General features: G+C 50.7%; 1 protein-coding gene across 11 annotated transcripts in view; it reads right to left on the reverse strand.

The window, feature by feature from the left end:
* ARHGAP22 (Rho GTPase activating protein 22) overlaps nt 1-22,654 on the reverse strand; it is a 169,452-nt gene that overhangs the window by 29,016 nt on the left and 117,782 nt on the right. For 7 of the 11 annotated variants that reach the window (XR_010412498.1, XM_054508266.2, XM_045878279.3 and 4 more), the window contains one exon: nt 71-247. The exons of 2 other annotated variants lie outside the window; for them this stretch is intronic. Coding sequence is in view for 8 of the 9 variants with exons in the window: in XM_054508266.2 (XP_054364241.1) it covers nt 71-247 (177 nt within the window). In the remaining variant the exon portion in view is untranslated. Of the gene's footprint in view, nt 1-70; nt 248-21,341; nt 22,164-22,654 lie in introns of those variants that run through there. 2 more of the 11 variants (XM_054508267.2, XM_064594933.1) reach the window with 2 other exon arrangements.

Raw genomic sequence — 22,654 nt, forward strand, 5'->3', positions numbered from 1 at the left:
GGACACAGCCAGCGAGCCCTGGGCGAGAGGGGTCTTGCAGGCTCAGTGCAGGGCGGAGGGCCATGATTACCTGAAGGCAAGGGTTCTAGAGGGTGAGCATGCGATCTACGGGCAGTACCTCCGCCAAGCGGGGCCCAGATGACCCGGCGGATGGCCTGCACCCAGTCTTCCATGTCACGCTGGGAGCTGGCCATGAGCAGGAGCGCCTCGGGGGTGGCCGGCACCTTCTCCCGCTCCCCGGCACCACCTGCAAGACAGGAGACACAGGCTTACTGCAAGGACCCCTGCGACAGCACTCTCCACCCCGAGGCCGGTAAGTCTCTTCTTCCCTGCTGTGGGAGGAGGCCACCTCTCCCAAACCTCTCCGCAATGGCCAGGCTTCTGGTTCTGTTTTGGCAGCCCCCTGCCCCCTTTCCCACTTCCCACGTCTGTCTTTGGGGCCCTTCCAGGTTTCAGTGTAATCCCTTGGTCTTTGTTACATTTCCACATCAAAACGGAAATCATTAGAGCACCCCCAGCCCCCACACTATTAGGGAAAAAGCACTCAGATCTGAGGCCAGCTGGGAGAAGCGCAGAACCCGGAGTAGCCTCACTATGTATTGTGTTTTAAATCCACTTTCCACCTCCTAATTACAGTGAAACATCACTATGTGCTTTTAACTTAGGCTCTGACATCACAGCCTGCCCTCCTTCCCGAGCCTGAAGAGGAGACCCGCTTCTCCAGAAGTAGTAACATTACGGAGGCTTGCTGTTAAAGCAGCATGAAGCGGAACGCTCCAGAATTCTCCCCTATCCCTACTCACGGCTAGACACTGGATCCTTATCTAAAGGCGGAAGGGTGGGAAAGCTCAGACTGATGTTCATTAAGTGACTTGTTCCCTAATGTAGCTCCAGTGGGTCTTACATTTTCATGTGTAAATGAACTGATCTTTGGGATATACACAAAACCCAGTTATACTGAACTTTATAGGTGATTTAAGGGATGTTCAAGAACACTCTTGTCTTTGTTCATCTGCAACATCCTGCAATATGTAACTCCCCCATGTGATTGCTTCTGACCCCAGGGCCTCAGACCCTAAGCAGGACTGTCTGCGGGTAGGGGTGTGAGTCTCAGGGACCTGGGTTCTCAAGGGCGTGGGACAGCAGTTAGGGAGAACTGTGAGACCCAGGACACCCCTCGCTAGAGCCCACAGCCCTGGGACGGAGACCAGCCAGGAGCAAGTGCTTTCTGAGTACTTGATACCTGCCTGGGACTCTTCTAGAAGCTGCGGACACTTAAGTGGACCAAACTGACAGACACATCAGCCCTCCTAGGATTCTTTCATCTCCACAAAGACTCTGTGGAGGGAGGTACTATTACTTTCTGCATTTTACAGATGAGGAAAGGGAGGCACAGAGTGATTATGGAACTTGCTTGAATTCACACAGCTACTACGAGGTACAGCCTGGGATCCCAAGTCCCCTGCTCTGGGCTCTGGCCCACCCCACGCTCCTGTCACCCCTCACAGACAAGACAGCCTGCAGGGGTCAGTCTGATAGTGGTCATGGCAAAGCCCCCAAGGACCAGGAAGCGGAGGAGGGTGCTCTGATAGAGCACAGGTGGGGTGCGTCCTCACTGAGGGGCACCAAGCAAGGCCAGCAGTCTGGAGAGGCCCGTGCGGCCCAAAGCTCAGGGGGGTGGTGAGCAAGGAGACAAGCTTGCTGGGACCCCAGGATGCCTTCTGCACACCCAAGCCTTGTCCCCGCTGGGCAGCAGGGCTGTGGAGGCAGATGGGAGGGGAGCCAGGGGAGAGACAGCAGAGCCCGAAGCCGGAGAGGTGGCACCCATGGCTTGGTGGGCTGCTGTGGTCATTCATGGGGTGTGGGCGCTGCCACTGAAGTGGGGGTGGGGGGGAAGCCAGGTGCCACTGGGAAGCTTCTCTACAGAAGCTTCTCTGAACCAGTGTCTCAAGATGACTCAGAAGAAAGGGATCTAGGACTCCACGAATTTGTTGTAGTTACTTGCTTGTCCTAAGTACGCACTTTTGTACCTAGTCTTGATTTCACATTTTAAATTCTTTTTCCCTAAGAGAGCCACTCATGTCGCATAAGCTTCATTCAAGTTCCCACCATGGGATTGGATCCATCCTGCCCAGAGGTCGGCAGGTGCTCTCCTGCCCAGCTGTACCCCTGCCTTGAGTCCTGCCCTCCTGATGCTCTGAGCCTGCACGTTTAACTTTTCGTGAATGTTTATTTATGCGTATTTTTATATACCCATGTTCAACTTTTTAAGAAACGGTCACAAGTGATTTCCCAAGTGAGGGCACCATTACGTTCCGGCCAGCAAAGTACGAGAGCTCCAGGGCTCCACTCGCCAGCACCAGGTGTGATCAGTCCTCTCACTCTTAGCCATTCTGATGCGTGTGCAGAGGTAGAGCATCTGCTTTGAATTTGCAGCTCCCAGATGCCTAATGATTCTGGACATCTTTTTTATGTACTTCACAGCTATCCGTGTATCTTCTTCAGTGAAATATCTGTTGAAATCATTTGTTCGTTTTTGAAATGGATTGTTCATTTTTTCCTAATGGAGTTTTGAGAGTTCTTTACATATTCCAGATACAGGTCCTTTATCAGATCTATGCTCTGCAAATATTTCTCCCCGTCTGTGCCTTTTCTTTCCGTTAAGAGTGTATTTACAAGAGCAAGGCGCCTGGGTGGCTCAGTTGTTAAGCGTCTGCCTTGGGCTAAGGTTATGATCCTGGGGTCCTGGGATCGAGCCCTGCATTGGGCTCCCTGCTCCGCGGGAAGCCTGCTTCTCCCTCTCCCGCTCCCCCTGCTTGTGTTCCCTCTCTCGCTCTCTGTCAAATAAATAAATAAAATCTTAAAAAAAAGAGTGTATTTACAAGAGCAGAAGTTTTTAATTTTAGTGAAGCCCAATGTATCCATTTTTTTTTTCTTTTATGGAGGGTGCTTCTGGTGTTGTATCTAAGAAATCTTTGCTTAACCCAAGGTCATAAGTTTTCTGCTAGAAGTTTCGTGGCTTTAGGATTTACATTTAGGTATATGAGTTAATTTTTGTATTTGGTGCGAGGCATGGATTGAACTTCATTCTTTTGCATATGGAAGTCCAGTTTTTCCAGCACCATTTGAGGAACAGACTGTCCTTTCTCCGTTGACTTGCCCGTACACCCACATGGGTGATGGTGGCCACCCGCACAGACAGTTTTATTTCTTCCTTTCCAATCTGGGTGCTTTTTATTTCTTTTTCTTACCTAATTGCACTGACTAGAGCCTCAAACATAGGGCTGAACATAAGTGGTGAGAGCAGACATCCTCTCTTATTCTTGATCTGATGGGAAAAGCACCAAGCTTTTCATCATTAAGTAGATCTGCTGTAGAATTTTTGTAGATGCCCTTTCTCAGGCTGGAGAATTTTTCATCTGTATTCATGAGGGATTTTGGTCTGTGGTTTTCTTTTCCTAGAAGGCCTTTGTCTGGTTTGGGGACTGGGGTCACACTGGCCTCACAGAATAAGCTGGTAATTATTCCCACCTTTTCATTTTTTTGGAAGAGTTTGTGTACGGTTGCTATTATTTCATACTTTAAATATTTGGTAGAATGCAATGTGAAGCCACCTCGACGTGGAGTTTCCTTTGTGGGAAGGTCTTTAATAACAAATCCCATTTCTTTAATACATACATGTATTTTTTCTTGAGTGAGCTTTGGTAGTTTGTGTTTGTCGAGGAATTTCTTTCATCCCAGTTGTCAAATGCACTGGCGGAAAGTTGTCCATAATATACCCTTAGGATCCTTTTAATATTTGGAGACTCTGTAGTAACGTCACCTCTCTCATTTCTGATGTTGATCATTTGTCTTCTTTTTTCCCTCTGATCAATCAGCATTGTTAGAGGGTTACCAATTTTTTTGATCTCAAAAACCTAGCTTTCTGTTTTACAGATTTTGTTTATTGTGTTTCTGGTTAGCAAACTTTTTTTTTTTAAGGGCTAAATAGTAAATATTTTAGGTTGTCAGGCCATATGGTCTCTGCCATAACCACCCAGTCTGCTGTTGTAGCTAAAAAGCAGCCACAGACAATATGGAAACAAAAGGGCACAGTTGTGTTTGTATAAAACTTTATTGCCAAAAAGAGGGAGCCAGCCACAGGCTGTAGTCTGCAAATGTGTATTCTAGCCCATTGTTGCATCTCTGATCTTTGTGACTTCTTTTCATCTCTCTACTTTAGGTTTCATTGGGTCTTCTTTCTCTAGTTGCTTATAGTGATTAGCGCTACACTGTTCTAAGTACTGCTTCCAGGCACCCCCCAGATTTTGGTATGTTGTGTTGTGTTCATTTAAGTCAGCTCAAAATATTTTCAACTCCAAATAACTTCCCTTTGGATTTCTTCTTTGACCTATGAGTTATTTGGAAATGAGTTAGTCTCCAAATTGGGGGAATTTTCCAGAAATCTTTGTTATTGATTCCTAATTTAATTTCATTGTGGTCAGATAACACATGTTGTATGATTTAAATCCCTTTAAGACTTGGTTTTGCCCCAGAATATGGTCTGGCCTGGTAAGGGTTCTCTGAGCACTGTTTCTGATGAGAAATTGGCTGCCCCCAACGCCCCCCCACCCGCCCCGCCGCATTTTGGTTCCTCTGCATGTAATGTGTCTTTCTTCTTTTTCAGCCTCTGAGCAATTTGATTATGATGTGCCTCAGTATAGTTTTCTTCATGTTTCTAGTACTTAGGACTCATTGAGCTTCTCAGATTTCTGGACTTATAGTTTTCATAAAATTTGGGAAATGTGGGGCCATTACAGCTTCAAATATACTTTTCTGTCCCCTCTCCCCATTTTGAGATTACAAGTACATGTATATTAGCAACCAGAAGTTACCCTACAGCTCACTGATACTCTGCTTATTCTTGTTAAATTCTTTTCTCTGTGTTTTATTTTTGGATAGTGTGGTAGGTAGTCCAATAGTCCCCGAAGACACCGACTTCCTAGGCCCTGGGACCTGTGACTGCGTTAGGCTACAGGGCAAAGAAGAATCAAGGTTGCAGATGGAATTAAGGTTGCTCATCAGTAGGGCCTTAAGGTAGGCAGATCCCCCTGGATTATACAGATGGGCCCACTGTAACCACAAGGGTCTTTAAAAGTAGAGGAAGGAGAGTCAGAGAGAAAGATGACCACATACAGGTGACAGTGATGCGACATGGCTCGATGGCCATTTTTAGCCTCAAAGTTGGAGGAAGGGGGCCAGCAGCTGAAGGAGACTGGCAGCCTCTGGAAACTGGAAAAATCAGGACAATGGATTCTCCGCTAGAACCTTCCAAAAGGAACTCAGCCCTACCGACACCATGATTTAAGCCCAGGGAGACCTGTGTCCGACCTCTGACCTACAGAGCAAGAAGATAATACAGTTGTGTTGTTCAAGCCATAGAGTTTGTCGTAATTTGTTACAGCAGCAACAGAGAACTACAGACAATTTTGATTGCTATCTCCAATTTATCAATCTTTTTACATCTTCTCTGTCTAACCTGTCATTAATTTAGTTAGTATATTTAGTATATTTTTATCTCATACGTTTTAGGTTTGATCTCCAGAAGTTTGATTTGGGTCTTTTTAAAAATAGTTTTCATGTCTCTACTTCACTTTTTGAACCTATGGAATACAGTTATAAAATCTGTTTTAATGTCTCTGCTAATTCTAATAGTGTCATTTCTAGGTTGTTGTCAGTTGACTGACTTTTCTCCACATTGTGGGTCCTATTTTCTTGCTGCTGTGCAGGCCTGATATTTTTTATTAGGTGCCAGACACTGTGATTCTTAAAGGGTTGGGTGCTGAACATCTGTGATTCCTCTAAATATTCTTGAGTCCTGTTCTGGGATGAAGTTAGGTTACTTGGAAAGGGTTTGATGCTTACAGACTTTGCTTCTAAGGCTTCTTAGGTGGGTCCAGAACACTCGGGAGTGAGCTAATTATTCCCCACTGCAAAGGGAAAACTCTTTGTGTTTTCTATGCAATGCCCCATGAATCATGAGGCTTTCCAGGAGGGCAGGTGGGGTCAGGCACTATTCCCTGCCCTGTGTGAGAGGGCACACTGCTGCCTGGAATTCTCTCTAGTGGTTCTTTCCTTAGGCTCAGGTCATTTCCTCACATGCACATGGTGATGAGTTCTCAAGGAGTTTTCTCTCTGTGCAGCTCTTTCCCCTGGGTATTCCATCCTGAAAACTCTAGATGCTTTGGTCTCTCTGTCTCTAAGCTCTGTGTCCTTAATGCATGGAATCTAATGGGCTCCACCTGGATTTCCCCTTTTTGCATCACAGCCGGAACTTTCTCAAGGCAGTAAGCTGGGGCATGTGTAGGGCTCACCTTGTTTGCTTCCCATCTTTTGGGGATCACAGCCTTTCACTGCATAATGTTTAGAATCTTAAATGTTTCATATGACTTGTCCTTTTTTTTGGGGGGGGGGAGGGTGTTTTAGGTGAGAGAGCAAATTGATCCCTGTTGCTCCATCTTATCCAAAAGTGAAAGACCTGCTACCACGTACGTAAAACACTGTACAAGATGCTTAACACACAGCCACACTTAGTCCTCATGAACACCATAGGAAGGAGTGTTACTGATCCCATTTTACAGATGAATAAACTGAAGCTCTGAGAAGTTACACATTTAGCTCACAAGCAAACAAGTGGAAGGACCAGGATTCAAACCTAGGTTTGTTCAACTACACATTCATTCTCTATTTATAATATAGAACCTCCTCTGGCAGTGGAGGGCAATGCATGGAAGATAAAATAGGTCATTAAGGCAAACTCCGGGGTTTTCTACAGCATTCGATTATTTATGTGGACTTTTTCCTCTGCTGCTTAGGAAAGAGGTGTATTAGCTTTAGTTAAAGAAAAAAATCATTAACAGCCAATTATTTCAGGAAGAAGCACATCATGAAAGCGGAGGGTCTCTTGCTACTGTTTTTGGTTTTCCCTGGCCTCTTCTAAACCAGTCTGTGTGGCCACTGTTTCCAGCCCATCCTGACACAGGTGCAGCCCTCTGAGGTCTCCTTGAACGGGGCTGAGCACAACCTGGGGCCCACCCTTGACTCCAGCAGGGGGAGCGCGGTGACTTCACGTCCCCAAGTGTCAGTCACACCCCACACCCTGGATGGTGAAGAAAATGTAGGTTGGCTGCTACCTTTTCAGGAGAATGAAAGGAGGTACTCCCCTCGCTCAGCACCTGGCCTCTGACAAGCACTCTTTAAATGCTCGCTTTGATTATCACATTCAATTAGCTACAACAGAGAGCAGACTTTTCCCACCTCAGCACTACGGATACTTCCTCCTTGGGGTGTCGGCCAGTGGTCTTGTGCAGAGGAGGATGTTTAGCAGCATCCCTGGCCTCGTCCCACCAGATGCCCCTAGCAGCCTGTCCCTCTCTCCCAGGCTGGCCACCAAAAAAGTCTCCATATATTGCCAAGGGTCCCTTGGGGGGCAAAACTTGCCCCAGTTAAGAATCAGATACAGAGCAACCAAATGTATGCTTCCTCTGAGTCTAAATTTAGTCTTTTACAATTCAACAGTTGTGTGACGTCCCACAGGCATAGCATGGCTGGTCTGAAAATCATCATGACTTTGTCTATCCCGCCAGCCTCCTCTTGTGTTCCTACCTCAGTGCCGGGCAATTAGGTACCCCCGGCAGAAAGTTAGGGTCACCTGGCCTTCCCCCCTCCTTGTCCCCACACTGACCCACACTGTCCTCTGGTGGGCTCATGCAGTCTCAAGACTTTCTGTGAGGACCATGTCATCCCTATGCTGATGACTTCCGAGTTCACTGTCCCCTGCCCTCCAGACCCAGTATCCACTGCCCGCCCCACAGCTCCACTGGGATGACTCAGGCAACTCCCACTTACCTAGTACAAAATCCACTCTGGATCTGCCCCACCCTCCCCTTCTCTGGTCAGGGCAACTCCCTCTTCTAGCTACTCAAGTGGAAACCAGATGCATCCTCAGCTCTGTTCTCTCACATTTCACATCCATTCCTATCAGTAAGTTCCATGGTTCCTCCGTCAAAAGATATTCAAAATCTGACCACTTTTCACTGTTCCACCTGGTCCTGGCCACCGTCCTTTTACATCTGGATCACTGGTGTGGTCTCCAGGCCCTGTCTTGCCCCTACAGTCTGTTCTCAATATGGCGGCCACAGTGGCCCAGTAAGACCCACACCAGCTCACACGCCTCTGCTCAAAGCAAAAAGTGCCCCTTGAAGCAGAGTCCTTACAATGATCTTCCAGGCGGCTCCCTCCCACCCCCACCCCACCCCAGCCTCCCAGCCCTCCCGCTACTCCTCTGACTTCATGGCTTTCATGGCTGCTCTCTCTTTAGCTCTCAGCCATTACTCCCATTACTCAAACCACCAGGCATGCCCTTGCCTGAAGGTCTCTGCACCTGCCCTTGCTGTTGCCCTAAAAGCTGTTCTCCCAGACACAACCTCGCCTCCTTCAGGTCTGTCCTCAAATGTCGCCTTCTTGGGGCATCTGTCTTGACCACCCTATTTAAACGTCATCATCCACTGCAACCCATGCAGTGATTTCAATCAACCCGGCCTTGATTTCTCCACAGCGCTTAGCACAGTCCAGTACACATATAGTTTATGTGTTTATGTGATATGCTTATTTATACTGTTTATTTTTGGCCCACCCCACTCCGTCCATCTTAGCAGCAACTCCAGCAAACCAAGCAGTGCTTGGCCCGGGGAGGGCATGCAGAGAGTCTGTGATGAATGGAAGGTTAATTGCAGCGGCAGCAGAACCAAGGTGATGGGCACACAAAAAGCATTCACTTTAAGGTAGGTGTGATGTCAATGAATCGATGAGCATCACGTCTGAACACTCACAAAGGAAGTGGTGCCGTTATCCCAATCTTACAGGAAAGGAAACTGAGGCCCAGAGAGGTTTAGAAGCATGTCCAAGCTGTAAAATCAGTGAACTAGGACCCTAGGCAGACTGGTTCCTGACCCTGTCCCCACTCTGTTCAAGGGACTGGCTCGCAGGTGACCTAGCCAGGACCCCAACCCAGCTTTTCTTGTTTCCAGCTGGGCCATTCTTCCCCTCTGAGCTCCTCAGTTTAAGAAACTCCCTTTGTGTATGAGTCTTTCTTTCCACCCATGCAAGGGGCTTTGGGGGAGCGGAGGTGACTCCAAAATGCAGCGGATCCTGGTAGGGGTTCCAGGACAGGAACCACTCTCTCTCAACTTTTCCGTATAAAAATTTTTATAATAAAAAGAAAAAAAAAAGAGTAAATGGTATTTATGAAAGCATTTTTTAAACTACTGTAGTGCAAAGGACTCATTCTATGACATTCAGGTGAAAGAAGTGTCATTCCGATGTAATTAATCAAACACTATCTGTATTAGACCAGGAGTTATGGAAAATTGTTTAAAAAATAAAAGAAGTCACTATTTAAAGGTGACAGTACCTGCAATAGATGACCTGCCACTGGGCCCTCCATCTTTCTAGTGGGAGCCCAGGGGAGTGGGGAGCCCCAGGGAAGCCCCCGCTGATGGATTCCCAGGGGTGAAGGCCAAGTGTGGGAATACAGCTGTCTGAGGCACTGTGGGCCAATGGAAATATAATGCAAGCTACACGTACATTTTTAAATGTTTTCGTAGCTACATTTAAAAAGTATAAAGAGACAGGTGAAATTATTTTGAATGATATATTTATCCCAACACATCGGAAACAGTACCATTCATTTCAACCTGTAATCGATAATTTTAACATATTTTTTATATGCAGTCTTCAGAATCTAGTGTGTATTTTGTACCAACAGCCCATCCAGACTAGCCGCGTTTCAAGTGCTCAGCAGCCATATGGGCTGGTGGCTCCCGGACAACCTCAAAGCTGGGGCTGGAGGGGCGGGGGAGAACCTCCACCCTCAGACTTGCTGAGACTGTGTGTGTGTGTGTGTGTGTGTTTAGGGGGGCGGTGCCAGCTGGAGCAATGCCTAGGAGCCAACTAGCCCTGTCCATCTGCAGGCTCCCTGCCCATCCCTGCCAACCCACACCAGGCTGACCCCAACCTGGGTCCAAGCCGCCCCTCGGGTTCCTGTCCTCTGTCTCCACTCATTCCTTTGACCCACCTGGAGTCACCCAACACCGCTGGCCCTTCAAGGGTTAATCACCCCTGGCCTCGTGTCCCCACAGCCTGCCCTTGACCCCGGCTGCCCACTTACCCCTGGGCTGAAGCCTGCTCCTCCTCAGATGCCTGGCGGGGCAGAAGGGCATGGTGTGGCAGCGGAGGGGGGAGGGGCGGGGGGGGTCTTGTGGCCGCAGGAACAACCGCTGGGCACAGCCGGCCCAGGGACCGAGGCGAGGCGCGCTGGCGGCGGGTGGCTCGTGGGCTCTGCTGCGGGCACCCGGCCAGGCCCTTTTTGTCTCCTTTGGGGAACTTCTGCACTCCTCAGCGCCCCAGAGCCGGGACTGTCTGGGGCGGGGCGAGGAGGAGGCCAGAGGCGGCAGATCCCCGCGGGGGCCCTCCCGCTGCTGCAGGGGCTGCGGGGTTTCAAGCCCCGGAAATCCCAGCGCAGGTGTCCTGCGCCAGCCACCTTGCCCGCTCCCTCCCCTGCATTCCTCCCCCCACCAGCTCAGCAAGGGGCTCCGCCCGCCTGCCGGCCTGATGCTGGATCTATCCAGTCCCCCAGTTCGCTAGGGCCCCAGAGCACAGGGCTGGACCCCCAGCCCCACCAACTCTGTGCCTCAGGGTCCTCTCCAACCGGAGACTCAGAGAGCCCACCTCAGTGGTTGGTGGGGACTCAATGAACACATGGAAGAAGCCTGAGAAATATAAGCGCTTACTGGCCACGGAATCTCTCAGTTTTCATTTTTTCATGGGCAAAATGAGGCCAGTAACTAACCAGATCGTTCCGGTGGGAAGACAAGGAAGCCATGAGCTGGGCAGGCCACCTGCACAGGCTTTGTAAGCCACCACCATCCCTGCCTGAGACAGGGGAGCCCGGGCCCCGGGAACTTCCAGTGGCCCAGGGCCACCCGCCTGGCACAGTAAGGACTCGAACTTAGCTGTTTGGGACTCTTTCCATGAAATCAGCTGCCATCCCTATGGTGTCTCCACCACCCATGAGACAAAGAGAGCCGGAGACAGCCCCCTTGCCCAGCCTGGCTGTATCTCCTGCAGCACTCATTCCTTCCAGGACACCGTGTCAGAACCCGGACCGCAGGAAGCTCTGAAGTTATTTCCTAAAGGGCTGGGGCAGGCAGCGGGTGCGAAACTCTGGTAAGACGCTATACTGGTGTTGATGTCACCTGTTCATGTGCCCATCTCTCTCCCCCCGATTTGTCCATCTGTCTGTCCACCCACCCAATGATCCATTCATCCACCCACCCATTCATCTATCTGTCCTTCCATCCACCCATCCGCCTGTCCATCCCTCCCTCCCTTCAACAAAGAAAAGCAGCCAATTAAGAACAAAGCATATCTGCTTACAACTCTTCGGAGGGCCTACTGTTCTTGGAATAAAACCCAACTCTCCTGTGACCCTGGGGTTCCAGGTTCCCTGACCACATGTCCCCCCCTTGCCCACCCTTACTGCCCTCAGCCATTTGGACTCTCTCTTCCTCAGACGCACTCTCTTCCAACTAGAACGTCTGCACTTACAGGTGCTCAGAAGGGGGTTTTCCCAGGTCCCTGTGGGGCCAGCTCCCTTGTGCCTTCACACCCCAGTTCAGATGTCACTACAGAAACTCTCCTTCCCCGGGGGAGAACCTCTGTCAAATAACTGTCCCTCCTGCCCAATGACTCTCGCACTCTTTTCTCTTTAGAGCTTATCATACTGGGAAATTAGCTTATTTCTCTACTTGTTAACTGTGTCTTTGTGAGAGGAGACAAGTTTCATGGGAGCGGTGCATGCATCCCTTGGTCCGGCTGGTATCCCCAGGGACTGGTCCAGTGTCTGGAAAAGGGTGGGAACTCAAGGAATGGCAGTGGTCACCGTGGGGACACATGGAGAGCTCTGTGGAAGTGACAGGCAATCTCGCTTAGGACAACGTCCAAGTTTTATTGGGTCTTCACAATATTCTGGGCATGGTTTCCACAAACTGCATATTGTAGCTCAGTATTTTAGCTTCACGATGACCGTATAAGATAGTACAGTGATGACAGTCACTTTGCAGATGAGAAAACAGAGGCTAAGTTGCTGAGGTCACATGACTAACCGAGTGTGGCTTACAGTGGCCCTGGGCAGCAAGGGGAAACTGCACGCCAACTGGTCTCCTAAAGTGTTGGCCGCTCACACCCCACTCTTGCAGACCGAGGATCTGTCCTCCTGGTTCCATCTCTGTGGTGGGCAGCATCTGAGAGAGCCCCCGGTGAGTCCTGCTTCCTGGCATCAGGAATGTGGGCTGAACCTAGTAACTTTCTTTCAACGAATAGAAATGGCAAAAGGTGACGGATGTCACCTCTGAGAGTAGGTTCCAAAGAGACAGGCTTGTATCGTGTGTGTCCTCCTTGGCAGCAGCCCTCAGCGGGCATGCCTTTTTGCCTCCTTTGGGGAACTTCTCTGCTCCTCAGCGCCCCAGAGCCGGGACAGATGGATGAGGAGAGACTAACACCCCACCTCTGCCTTTCTAGAAAGCCTTTTCATTGTCATAAATGCCAGAGAAAAAGGAGACAAGGGAAGGCAGAGGGACCCAGGAAAGAGGATGTTGAAAGCTGGGGGGGGTCCTAAATACTCCGCCTCCCCCCTCTGCCCCATCACCAGGGCTGCGAGCCACAGGCCCAGGGGGCTGGGAGGGGTGGAGGGCAGAACATCAGGAGGTGTCCCAGTGAGTGGAGGAACCTGCGGTTCCTTTGGGGCTCTCTTGAATCTGTTTTTCCAAGGAAAAACCTTAGAAGGCACTTCACAACGTTGAACATCCATTTTGATGGAAATTTTACGTGAAATAAAAACAGATGGCCCCTTCTTCAACATGGACGTAGCAGAGCCAGCCCTGTGTTCGTGGAGAGACACCAGCAGAGCTGCTGTCAAGGCCAGAGACGACAGGAGCCGGGCCACCATTGTCACTGCTACTTCACATTTTCCTGGAAGTCTTCAGCAGTGCAATTAGATTGGAGAAAGAACATCAAACAATAAAAGCTGGAGGGAAGGTACAGTGTTATTATTATTGCTGTTGTTATTTATATATGTGGAAAACCAAAGTCAATGGCCTGAAAGCAACTGCAAGCAGTAAGAGAATGTCGTAAGGTGGCCAGACAGAGAATTAATATACAGAGACCACAAGCTACTTATAAATTAGAAGAAACAGATACACCATCATGTAAATAGGAAAACCCACATAATAGGATACTGATTCACCCGGATTTCATCTATACATTTAACACAAGAAAGTACTCGTAGCATTTCTTTTTGAATTAAACAAGTTGACTCTAAAGTTCGTAACAAAACAGCAAATGCATTTTGGGAAAAAAAAATGAAGTGAGACCAATTTATTAAAACGGAGTCGAGGATCCAGCTACGATAAGTAAAACCAGCCAGGTCCCTCGGTACATGAGCAGAGATAGATTCAAATACGCATTGGAGTTTGGAAACAAGAGTTATTTCAAGTGGGCAAAGACAAGACATTATTTAATAAATGGAAGAGAGACAAAGGGATAGCCACCTGGAGAAAAATGACCGAATTGGATCCTTATATCTCACCTTACAACAAAATAAAAATTCACCATGAATCAAATATTTAAAGATGAAAAATGAAACCACAGAAGCACGAGGATCAACAGTGGGAGGAATTCCCTACGATCTCCAAACTGGGGAAGGCCTTTCTACATATGACACAAACCACCAGTGACCACAAAAGAAACTTTTACTCCACAAAAGTGGCATGGCAAAGAAAAGAAAGTGAAAACAAATGACAAAAGGAGGTGAGAGGGACAGTCATCAAATGTGATGTTCTGTGGGTATTAAAAACTGTGAGGATGTGCTTAATGGCCAGATTTGGAATGTTCTCTGCTAGATACTGTCAGGTGAAAAACGCAATGATATGCTCAGTCGGTTGGGCATCTGCCTTCAGCTCAGGTCATGATCCCAGGGTCCTAGGATTGAGCCCCGCATCGGGCTCCCTGCTCAGCTGAGCCTGCTTCTCCCTCTCCCTGCCGCTCTGCCTACTTGTGCTCTCTGTCAAATAAATAAATTAATTAAATCTTAAAAAAAAAAAAGGAAAACCTAAATGACAATAGAATTTATTTTTTTAACTTTTTAAAATGACAATAGAATTTCATATAAAGTGATAGTGAAAGAAGCCTCCCCATTACCTGTGGGCCATGGGGGCAATGAGGGGTGGGCTGCAGGCTGTGCATTCAGCAGGGAATGGCCTAATGGGCCTACTGGCAGCTGGGAGTCACTGGGTGCAGGGGGGTGGAACCAGCTCGCCAAGGAGTGAGGGGGTGCACTATGTTGGTAGGAGATTTTTGTATCTCTTTGGGAAATAGTTTGACAATATCTATCAAAATTTTAAATGGTAAGCAATCCCTTCCCTCCAGGGAATTTACTCAGTGGATAAATTCGCTCATGTGCGTAAGGAAGCAGCAAGAATAAACTGGGGACAACTTAACAGTCCATTAAGTTACATAAATAATGTACTGAGTAAATAAATTATGTATCCCCCCAAAAAAGAAGGTAGCAAGATATGTGGTAGGGGATGATACATTATTACGGAAAGAGCACAAAACAGTGTGACCAGTATGCTGCCATTTGCAAGAGTCACGTGTACGTAGGGGCGGGGTGGTGGGAGCCCATTTCTGCAAGGACGAGCAGGACTGGGTGCAGGGGCCTGGGTTCGCTTCAGGAGGGGAGACAGGGGGCTTGGGAACAGAGAGGCTTACTTCTCCCTAAGGACTCTTTGAAGTGTGTGTGTGTGTGTGTGTGTGTGTGTGTTTGGGCACAGATTACTTTCTTGAATAAAGATGATTTCTTTTTATTGTTAAGGGAGGTGGTAGTTCCTGTGTTTGGTCCTGGAGAAGTTAGATCTGCCTGTGCTTTGAGTACTTTTTTTTTTTTTTTTTAAGATTTTATCTTTCAGTAATCTCTACACCTGATGTGGGGCTCGAACCCACAACCCCAAAAATCAAGAGCCGCATGCTCCACCGACTGAGCCAGCCAGGGGCCCCTTGAGTACTTTTAACTTAGGAAAATGCCCCAAACATTCTTCAGATGGTTTGAGCTCCAACTTCCCCTCTTGCCAGCCCATCCCACACCAGAGTTTCATTTCTCAAAACCAGCATCTCCCTGGGAAATCTTTTGTGGTTCTGGGGATGTTGGGGCTTTTAGGGAATCCATACCGACCTTGCCCCAGGCAGCACCCGTGGGAGAATTGGGACTGTGATTTTTCTCACAAGGGACAATTGCAGAAGTGAAGGAAGAATGGGGCTGTCTGGGGAATGCCTGGCCAGAGGGTCCCCTCTGAAATGCGAGTCACATCTCTCCCTTGCTGGTAAGAATTCCACAGCATGGCCTCCCTCCTCTGCCTTCAGGAGGTGTCGCAGTTGGCTGCTTCCCACCTGGGCTCCTCTGGGATTAGCTGAGTGTACCTTTTCAGGATGGCCACTGCAGGCACTCTGCCCCGCTTCTTGTTCCCAGGATATACCATGCACTTCATGTCTCACTGTCTTCGCACATGCTGTTCCCTTCTTCTTGGGACACCTTTCCACTTTACATTTGGTAAACTCCTCCATCATTCATCAAGACCCAGCTCAAATAGCCCCACTTCTCCTTCACCTTCCTTAACTGTTCCCCCTCGCCCACTTCCAGTGTTCCTTATCCCATTCTCCTTCCACAAATATGTATTACAAGTCCACCACGTGCCAAGCACGGTGCCATGTGCTGGGGACACGGCAGTGACAAAACCTTGGAGAATGCAGCCCGGTGGGGAGGACTGGCCTGGACCATTATCACACACGCATGCAAAACCACCATCAAAAGCTTAGGCAGGATTCCAGAGGTCTGGGGGCTGGGGGCTGAGACTGTATTTTGAGAACGTATCCACAGGGCCACCTGATGCCAGACCTCTGGCTCACCTGGCTCCATCCCCCGCCCAACCTGGGGGAGCCAGGCCTGGGCAGGAAGGCTGCATGGCCAGGACTGGAAGACACCGCTGATGGTAAGGCCAGGGCCCCCCGCACCCCCTTTAAAAATGGTTTTGAGGAGCCCAGGGGTCCTCAACTTTTGTGGAGAGGAAAAAAAAAAAACAAGTAAAAAACAGCACCGTATTCAAATGAAGTATGCTAATTGCCAGAGAAAGGACAAGTTCTGAGGGCTCAAGGGTGGGGAGCTGTAAGGGAAGAGGGGTGGGCCTGACACTTAGAATGGAAACAAATACGATTTATGCTGAATGACCTGGAGGGAATAATGGTTTAATTCATTTTTCTAGGGATGGACAAGGGAATTAACATTTATGAAGCGCCCACTCGGTGCCACCTTCCTTACAAACCCTCGGATTCAAGCTCTCCGAGGTCTGCGTGCGGGGCTGCGGGGAGGGGGGCTCCCTGTTCCTGCTGGGCCCCAGGCTGCTAATGCTTGTACCCCTCCCAACAAGAGTGTGCAGGAGAAACCCTCGCCAGTGGTCAAGGCTCCCAAGCCCTGGGATCTAGTAAGTGATGGCAGCTTGGCGTGCACCCAGGACCCCTCCTCCGACCACACCCAGCCGGGTCCCCTTCCAGCCCCAGGGTTCCTACCCTCCTGGGCTCACTTCTAGGATTCTTCGGGTATGAGCTGCATCCAGTACCTCTCCTACACCTGACAGAACATTTTGCTCCGGGTGAGTGCATCCGCACATCCGTTAAATGAGTGAGCAAAGCACTGTGGGCTGATCGGAGCTGTTATCAACCGCAGGAAACTGGAACCTTTGCTACTTTGTATTGCTACCGAGTGTGTCCCCCCCACTAACTCCACTCAGCCTGGGCTCCTCAAAACCAAAGCCTGAGATGAGAGCTTGTGTGCTGGTGCGTTTGGGAAGCTACCCCAGGGAGAGGTGCGGGGCAGGGAGTGAACCCGGGAAGTGGACAGAGCCCAGAAGGATGTGGGCTGGAGCAGGTTGCTGCTCTGGGGGCCCAGGGGCTCCATCCTGCCACCTCATGAACTCCCAACCCAGGCACGAAAGGGGAGCAGCTACCCATTGGCTCCAGTTACCCATGGTCAAGGGTGGTCCCCAGAGATTTCCACTTCCCTCCCCTCCCTTTCCCCATCTGTTCTGAAGGGTGTGACCTGGTAGGGAGGCTTCTCCTTTCAAAGGGATAACAGATCCTGGGGAGAGACCCTACTGTACCAGCTCTGTGCTTGGAACAGGGATAACGGGGGTGGGGGGTGGGGGTGGGGTTCATGGGTAAACAAGACAGGCAAGGCCCCACCCTCCTGGAGCTTATTCTTGGGGGAAATGGACAAAGGACAAGGAAGGAGGCACGCTCAAGTGGGGTGACTAAGGCAAGATGGGGTGGGGTTGCTACTTAAGCAGGGGATCAGTAAAGGCCCACTTGAGGAGGGGGCCCCTGAGCCGCGCACTAAGTGACTAGAAGGGCTGGTTTTCCTGCACTGATCTGGTCTGGGCACAGAGGGTTGAGGGCGCGGGCAGCAACTGCAAAAGCCCTGGGGTAGGAAAAGTACTGAGATCCTCTGTAGGGCTCAGCGCACCCAGGAGGCTGTGAGTCAGTCGGGAGGTAGATAGGAGGTGGTGGCAGGTATCCAGGCTGGGGATGCAATGATGTAGGCCAGGCAGGGAGGAGTGCAAGGGGTGATGAGTGCCTGGTTCAGGATCTGTCTTGGTGTTGGTAGTGATCCAGAGGAAGTGCAGAACAAGGATCAACTTCCAGGCACTGGGCCCAATGCCGGTAACAGGAGAGGGTGTCTCATGTCCTACCACACTCTGCTGTCTCCAGGAACTGGACATTTTAGACAAAATCTAATAAACAAAAATCACTTTGTAATTGTAATCACCAATTTTTAAAATGCTGGTGGCTTCCGTTCTCATCCCCTTCCCAACTGAACCCCACCTGGGCTCAAGCCCAGCTGCTTGAAAAGCACAGACTGAGGAGGGACCTCTGTCCTTTTCCCAGCGGTTAGCTCCCTGCACCCAGGCCCCCTGGGCTGGCATCACCCGGGAAGGACTGGAGTACAGAGCAGGGGCTGACCGGCGCTCAAGGGCCTGGCCCGGATTCTTATCACTGACACCAGGAGGTGGCGGCCAGCCCATGGCTACATCTCCATTTCTCCATTTACCAGAATTTCTTGTTTGTCCCCAGGTGCTGGATACAGACCTTCGGAACAGGTGTTTGAGAACGGCCCACCTGAAGGACATTCTTGGGTCCTATCGTGGCACAACCTGAATCCTGCCAGGTGGCATGCTAGGAACTGGGGATGCAGAAATTAAGCCCGTGTCCTCAGGGAGCCAAAGGCAGGCGGGTCAGCCACAGACTGGGAAACAACCCAAGAAGACAAATTGGCAACAATAACATCTGCCCTCTACTCCAGAATCTGGGAGGAGGTCCACTTGAGAGATGGATGCTCCTCCCCTGCCTCTCCGCTCTTTATTATGGAGGTCGTCAGCCCCTTCTCTTGTTCTGCATCACAAAACCTCTACCTCACAGGCACTCTCCCCGGTGAGGAGTGGGGGCGGGGAGGAGGCCTGCAGGCAGCTCCGTTCCCTCCAGCAGCCCGGAGGAGTAGGGGAAGCAGAATTCCTAGGGTAGCCATTTCTACTCCCCCCAGACAAGTTGGGCTTCCTGGCCAAGGCCAGGCGGCCACAGAGGGGCAGGTCTGGAGGGCTGCCTGGAGGTGGCTGGCAGGAAATGTAGCCAAAGACCTGTAAGTAGTTCTGCCAGCTGCGGAGAAGGGCTGAGTGCAGAGGTAGGCTCAGGGAAAGGGACCTGCCAAATGGCACAGAAGTGCCCGGGGCCTGTGGGGCTCCACACCCATGTTCTACTCACCCAATCCCGCACACTCACCCCAACCTCCCAGTTCCTTTCTGCCTGCTCTAGCCACTCACATGGACATTTGTTGAGGCACAGAATCTATGCTGGGCACCCGAGAAATTCCCTTAATTTAGTATGGAAACCATGGATCTCTCACTAGTGCTCTTTTCCTTTGCCGGGGGGCTCTGGGGAGGCCCAGCCAGATGCGGGCCCACCCACCCCCGGCAGTTGTGTGTGGGAGCTCAGGGCTTTGGCTGATGTTCTCTCCACGCTCTTTTCACCCAAATTCTTCAAGTTCTTAAAAAAAAAAATACACTGTCTTTATAAGCTGCTTCTCTCCTGGAGGCCAGGTATAAACAACCAGACCAGTAAGAAGTCTTGCAAGGATGGAAGCTACATGTGTTCTCTGCTAACCAGCACCACTCCCTGGTCCAGCTCCTAGATGCTGCTGCCATTCACATGCTAGTCTAAGAGCAAGGAACCCTCTGAAGGCAGCCATTCATCTTAGAAGTTTTGGGGTTTTTTTTAAAGATTTTATTTATTTATTTGAGAGAGAATGAGAGACAGAGAGCATGAGAGAGAGGAGGGTCAGAGGGAGAAGCAGACTCCCCGCCGAGCAGGGAGCCCGATGCGGGACTCTATCCCGGGACTCCAGGATCATGACCTGAGCCGAAGGCAGTCGCTTAACCAACTGAGCCACCCAGGCGCCCTCATCTTATAGTTTTAATGAATGGCATCCCGGAGAATGAGATTCACATTATTATTATTATTATTATTATTACTGTTATTCACGTAGTCTAAGTGCATGGCATCCCTCTTCCCCCACCCCTTCCAGGCAGCCACTCTCATTGTAGTCTAAATGAATGGCGCCCTCTGGTGGCATCAATTCACATTGTAGTTTATGTGAATCCCTGCCTCAGCAACCCCCTCCCCCTTCCGTCCTGGAATTGCACAACACGGTGGCCTCATGTTGTCACATTTAAGCCTTAAGACAACCCTGGGGAAGTAGTTATTTTTCCACTTTCTACAGAAAAAGACTGCCCAAGGTCTCCCAGCCAGAGAGCCAGAGCTGAGATTTTATGCCTTGTCTATCTGGTGTCCATTGCTTTCCCCCTCAGCAGAACGGGAAGGACTGAGGGGCAAAACCTCCACTCCTCCAGACTTTCAGGGCTTCCTGCCCCACTCAGGCCCACAGCAAGCCCCACACTAGGCCTTACAGATCCCGTTTTACTGATAGGGAAACTGAGGCATGGAAATGCCAAGCTCCTTGCCTGAAAGGCTGCAGTCAGTGAATGACGGGGGCCTGCCTGTCTCAGAGGGAGGACCCCTCTCCAGGGCATCTGCCTTCTCCCAGGATGGTAAGCTTCCAGTTCAACTTGCCAGGGCTCCAACCCTGGGCTAGCCACCATCCACACTGAGGTGGGTATTGTTCTTTACGTGGTGCTTCGCAAGAATCCCCAAACCATCCCGGGGGTGTCAGTCTCTCACCCGGTCCTCACCCAGGTTTGCACCGCCAGGGCCCTTGTCAAGAGTCCCACTTTGTGCCGCAGTTGTGTGTAATGACCCCATCACTGGTCAGAGAGTGGCCCAAGTGTCCTTTGTGACCAGCTGTTACCAGGGACTTGTCGGAGACCTGCCAAGGACATTTAAAACCCACCATGGGAGTCTGGACATCAGTCCTGGCCAGCACAGCTGCCCAACGAGGGAGCTACTGGGCCCCGGCCTGCCAGGCCTTTCTGGGCAGCGAGGGGGTCCCTCCAGCAACCACCAGACACATAGCGGGTCTGCTGCAGGCTCTTGGCCTCAGGTGCAGCTGGGAGGGCTAAGCTGCCTCCTTTTGGAGGAATATCTGATTTTCTATGCAACACATGGTTAGGTGTCAGTGGGGGAAGACAAACATTGAGAAGTCATCAAGCCCTTTGACCAGATGGCGCTCCAGCCATACCCATGTCCTGAAGGGGACACAGGAAGGTCCGGCTGGAACATCACTGGGCAGCTAGCAGTCCCGTGAGGGAGGGCCTGGAGGTTCTGTTTGGGAACAGCTGTCCAGTGCATGGTCCTTTGGCAAGGCTGGGGGGGTGGCGTCCAACCCCAGAGAAAACACTGACCCCCGCTCAGCTCCTCGCTTGCTAATACGACCCCTGCTCACACGTTCCTGAGAACGCACTGTGGGTGCTGCTAAGGGGAGGGCAGAGAAGCAGCTGATGAGGACCCTGCTGTGGATGGGGAGGACACGAACACCTGCAAACACCAGAACACCAGGGCCCTGATTCTGGACAAAAGCCTTACCTCTCGGCTCCCTCCCCGATGACCCCCACTTCTTCATTCTCATCTGTCCACCCAACTGTACCTGAGCTGAGCCCACGTGTGGCCTGGTGACAGCGCTGACCAGACCTGGGCTGCTGGGGGGTGGCCGCTGGGAAGGGCACACTGTCATTTACAGGGAGCTGAATGCCGTCCTGCACTCGGCCGGCCAGCCTGGCCCAGGGCCCCCTCCAGGCCAGCGCAATGGACCAGAGTCCATGCTGGACCCCAGGGGCCCCGCCTGGGAGGCCCCAAGACAGGGAGAGCCCCAGTACCCCCATCAGTGGGGTGGAGGGGTGCCCTCTGGCAGGGCCCAGACGGGATGCCGAGCACAGCAGAGCTTTGTTCCAACCTCCGCCATCGATCGCCGTGCAGACGCTCTGTGAATGGCACTGTTGTGGTATTTTAAGAAGATTCTACAAATAGCACTAACTCAGAATGGGCCTCAGAGCCAGCTCATGAATGCGGCAGTGGCGAGGGCGGGCCAGCCTGGGAGCTCAAGGAGGACAATGGGGCCTCACAGGGGAGGTAGGGCAGGATGTTGGGTGACCCTGTCCTTTTCCGGGGCTCCGTGGCCTCATTTCCCCCAGATGTACTCAGGCCCTGCCCCCATCAACCAATTCTGATGGCCGGCTTCCTGGGAATTTATTGGGAAGGAGCAGCTCCCCAGACTTTGCAAATAAAAGGAGGGGATGCAACATCCTTCTGGTGCCTGCTACTCCCGGATCTCTAAGCTCTGATGATGTCCTGGGGGTCACAGGGGAGGCGGACACAGGAAGGAAGGATGTCCTTAGGTTTTCATCACAAATCACTTTATTAGGTAGCCAGAGAAACCTCAAAGATTCATAGTCCTGGCAGCCAAGGATTATTAACTGGAATCTTTCCAGAAGAGTCCATTCTTGAGACTTGAAAGACAGCTGAAGAAAGAGAAAAAGAACAGGGATTTGGGGGTCATTCAGAGCTAGGCTCAAACTTAGTGTGACCAGTGCCATCTGGTTCCCTAACTCTCAGAGCCTCGATGTCTTCCTCTCTAAGACCAACAGTACCAGCCCCCCTTGCGGGGCAGGTAGAAAAATCAGAGGCACCGCATGCGCTGTGCTTGGCACCAAGGCCCTTGCCAAGTGTTAGCCCCACTTCCTTCCCAAATGAAAGGCCGTTTATTTAATGGCTGAGTGCATTCCACACATAAAATGTTTCTGAACTACGGCTGGCCGAGAAACCTGGCAGGCATAAAGGGAACCCTCTTGACCCTGTGAATCTACAAAGACATCAGGCATCAGGGCCTTGGAGTCACTGCAAATGAGCAAGGCAGGACAGCAGAGAGTGCCAGGCCTGTGGCAAAGCGGAGAGGCTCAGATCGAAGCCCCCTCAGGCCCTTCCGGTACTTGGGACATGCTGACACGACAGA

The sequence above is a fragment of the Mirounga angustirostris genome, unplaced genomic scaffold, assembly GCF_029215605.1.
Source record: "Mirounga angustirostris isolate CCGP_5_RB_7025 unplaced genomic scaffold, mMirAng1.0.hap1 SCAF_6, whole genome shotgun sequence".
NCBI lineage: Eukaryota > Metazoa > Chordata > Mammalia > Carnivora > Phocidae > Mirounga > Mirounga angustirostris.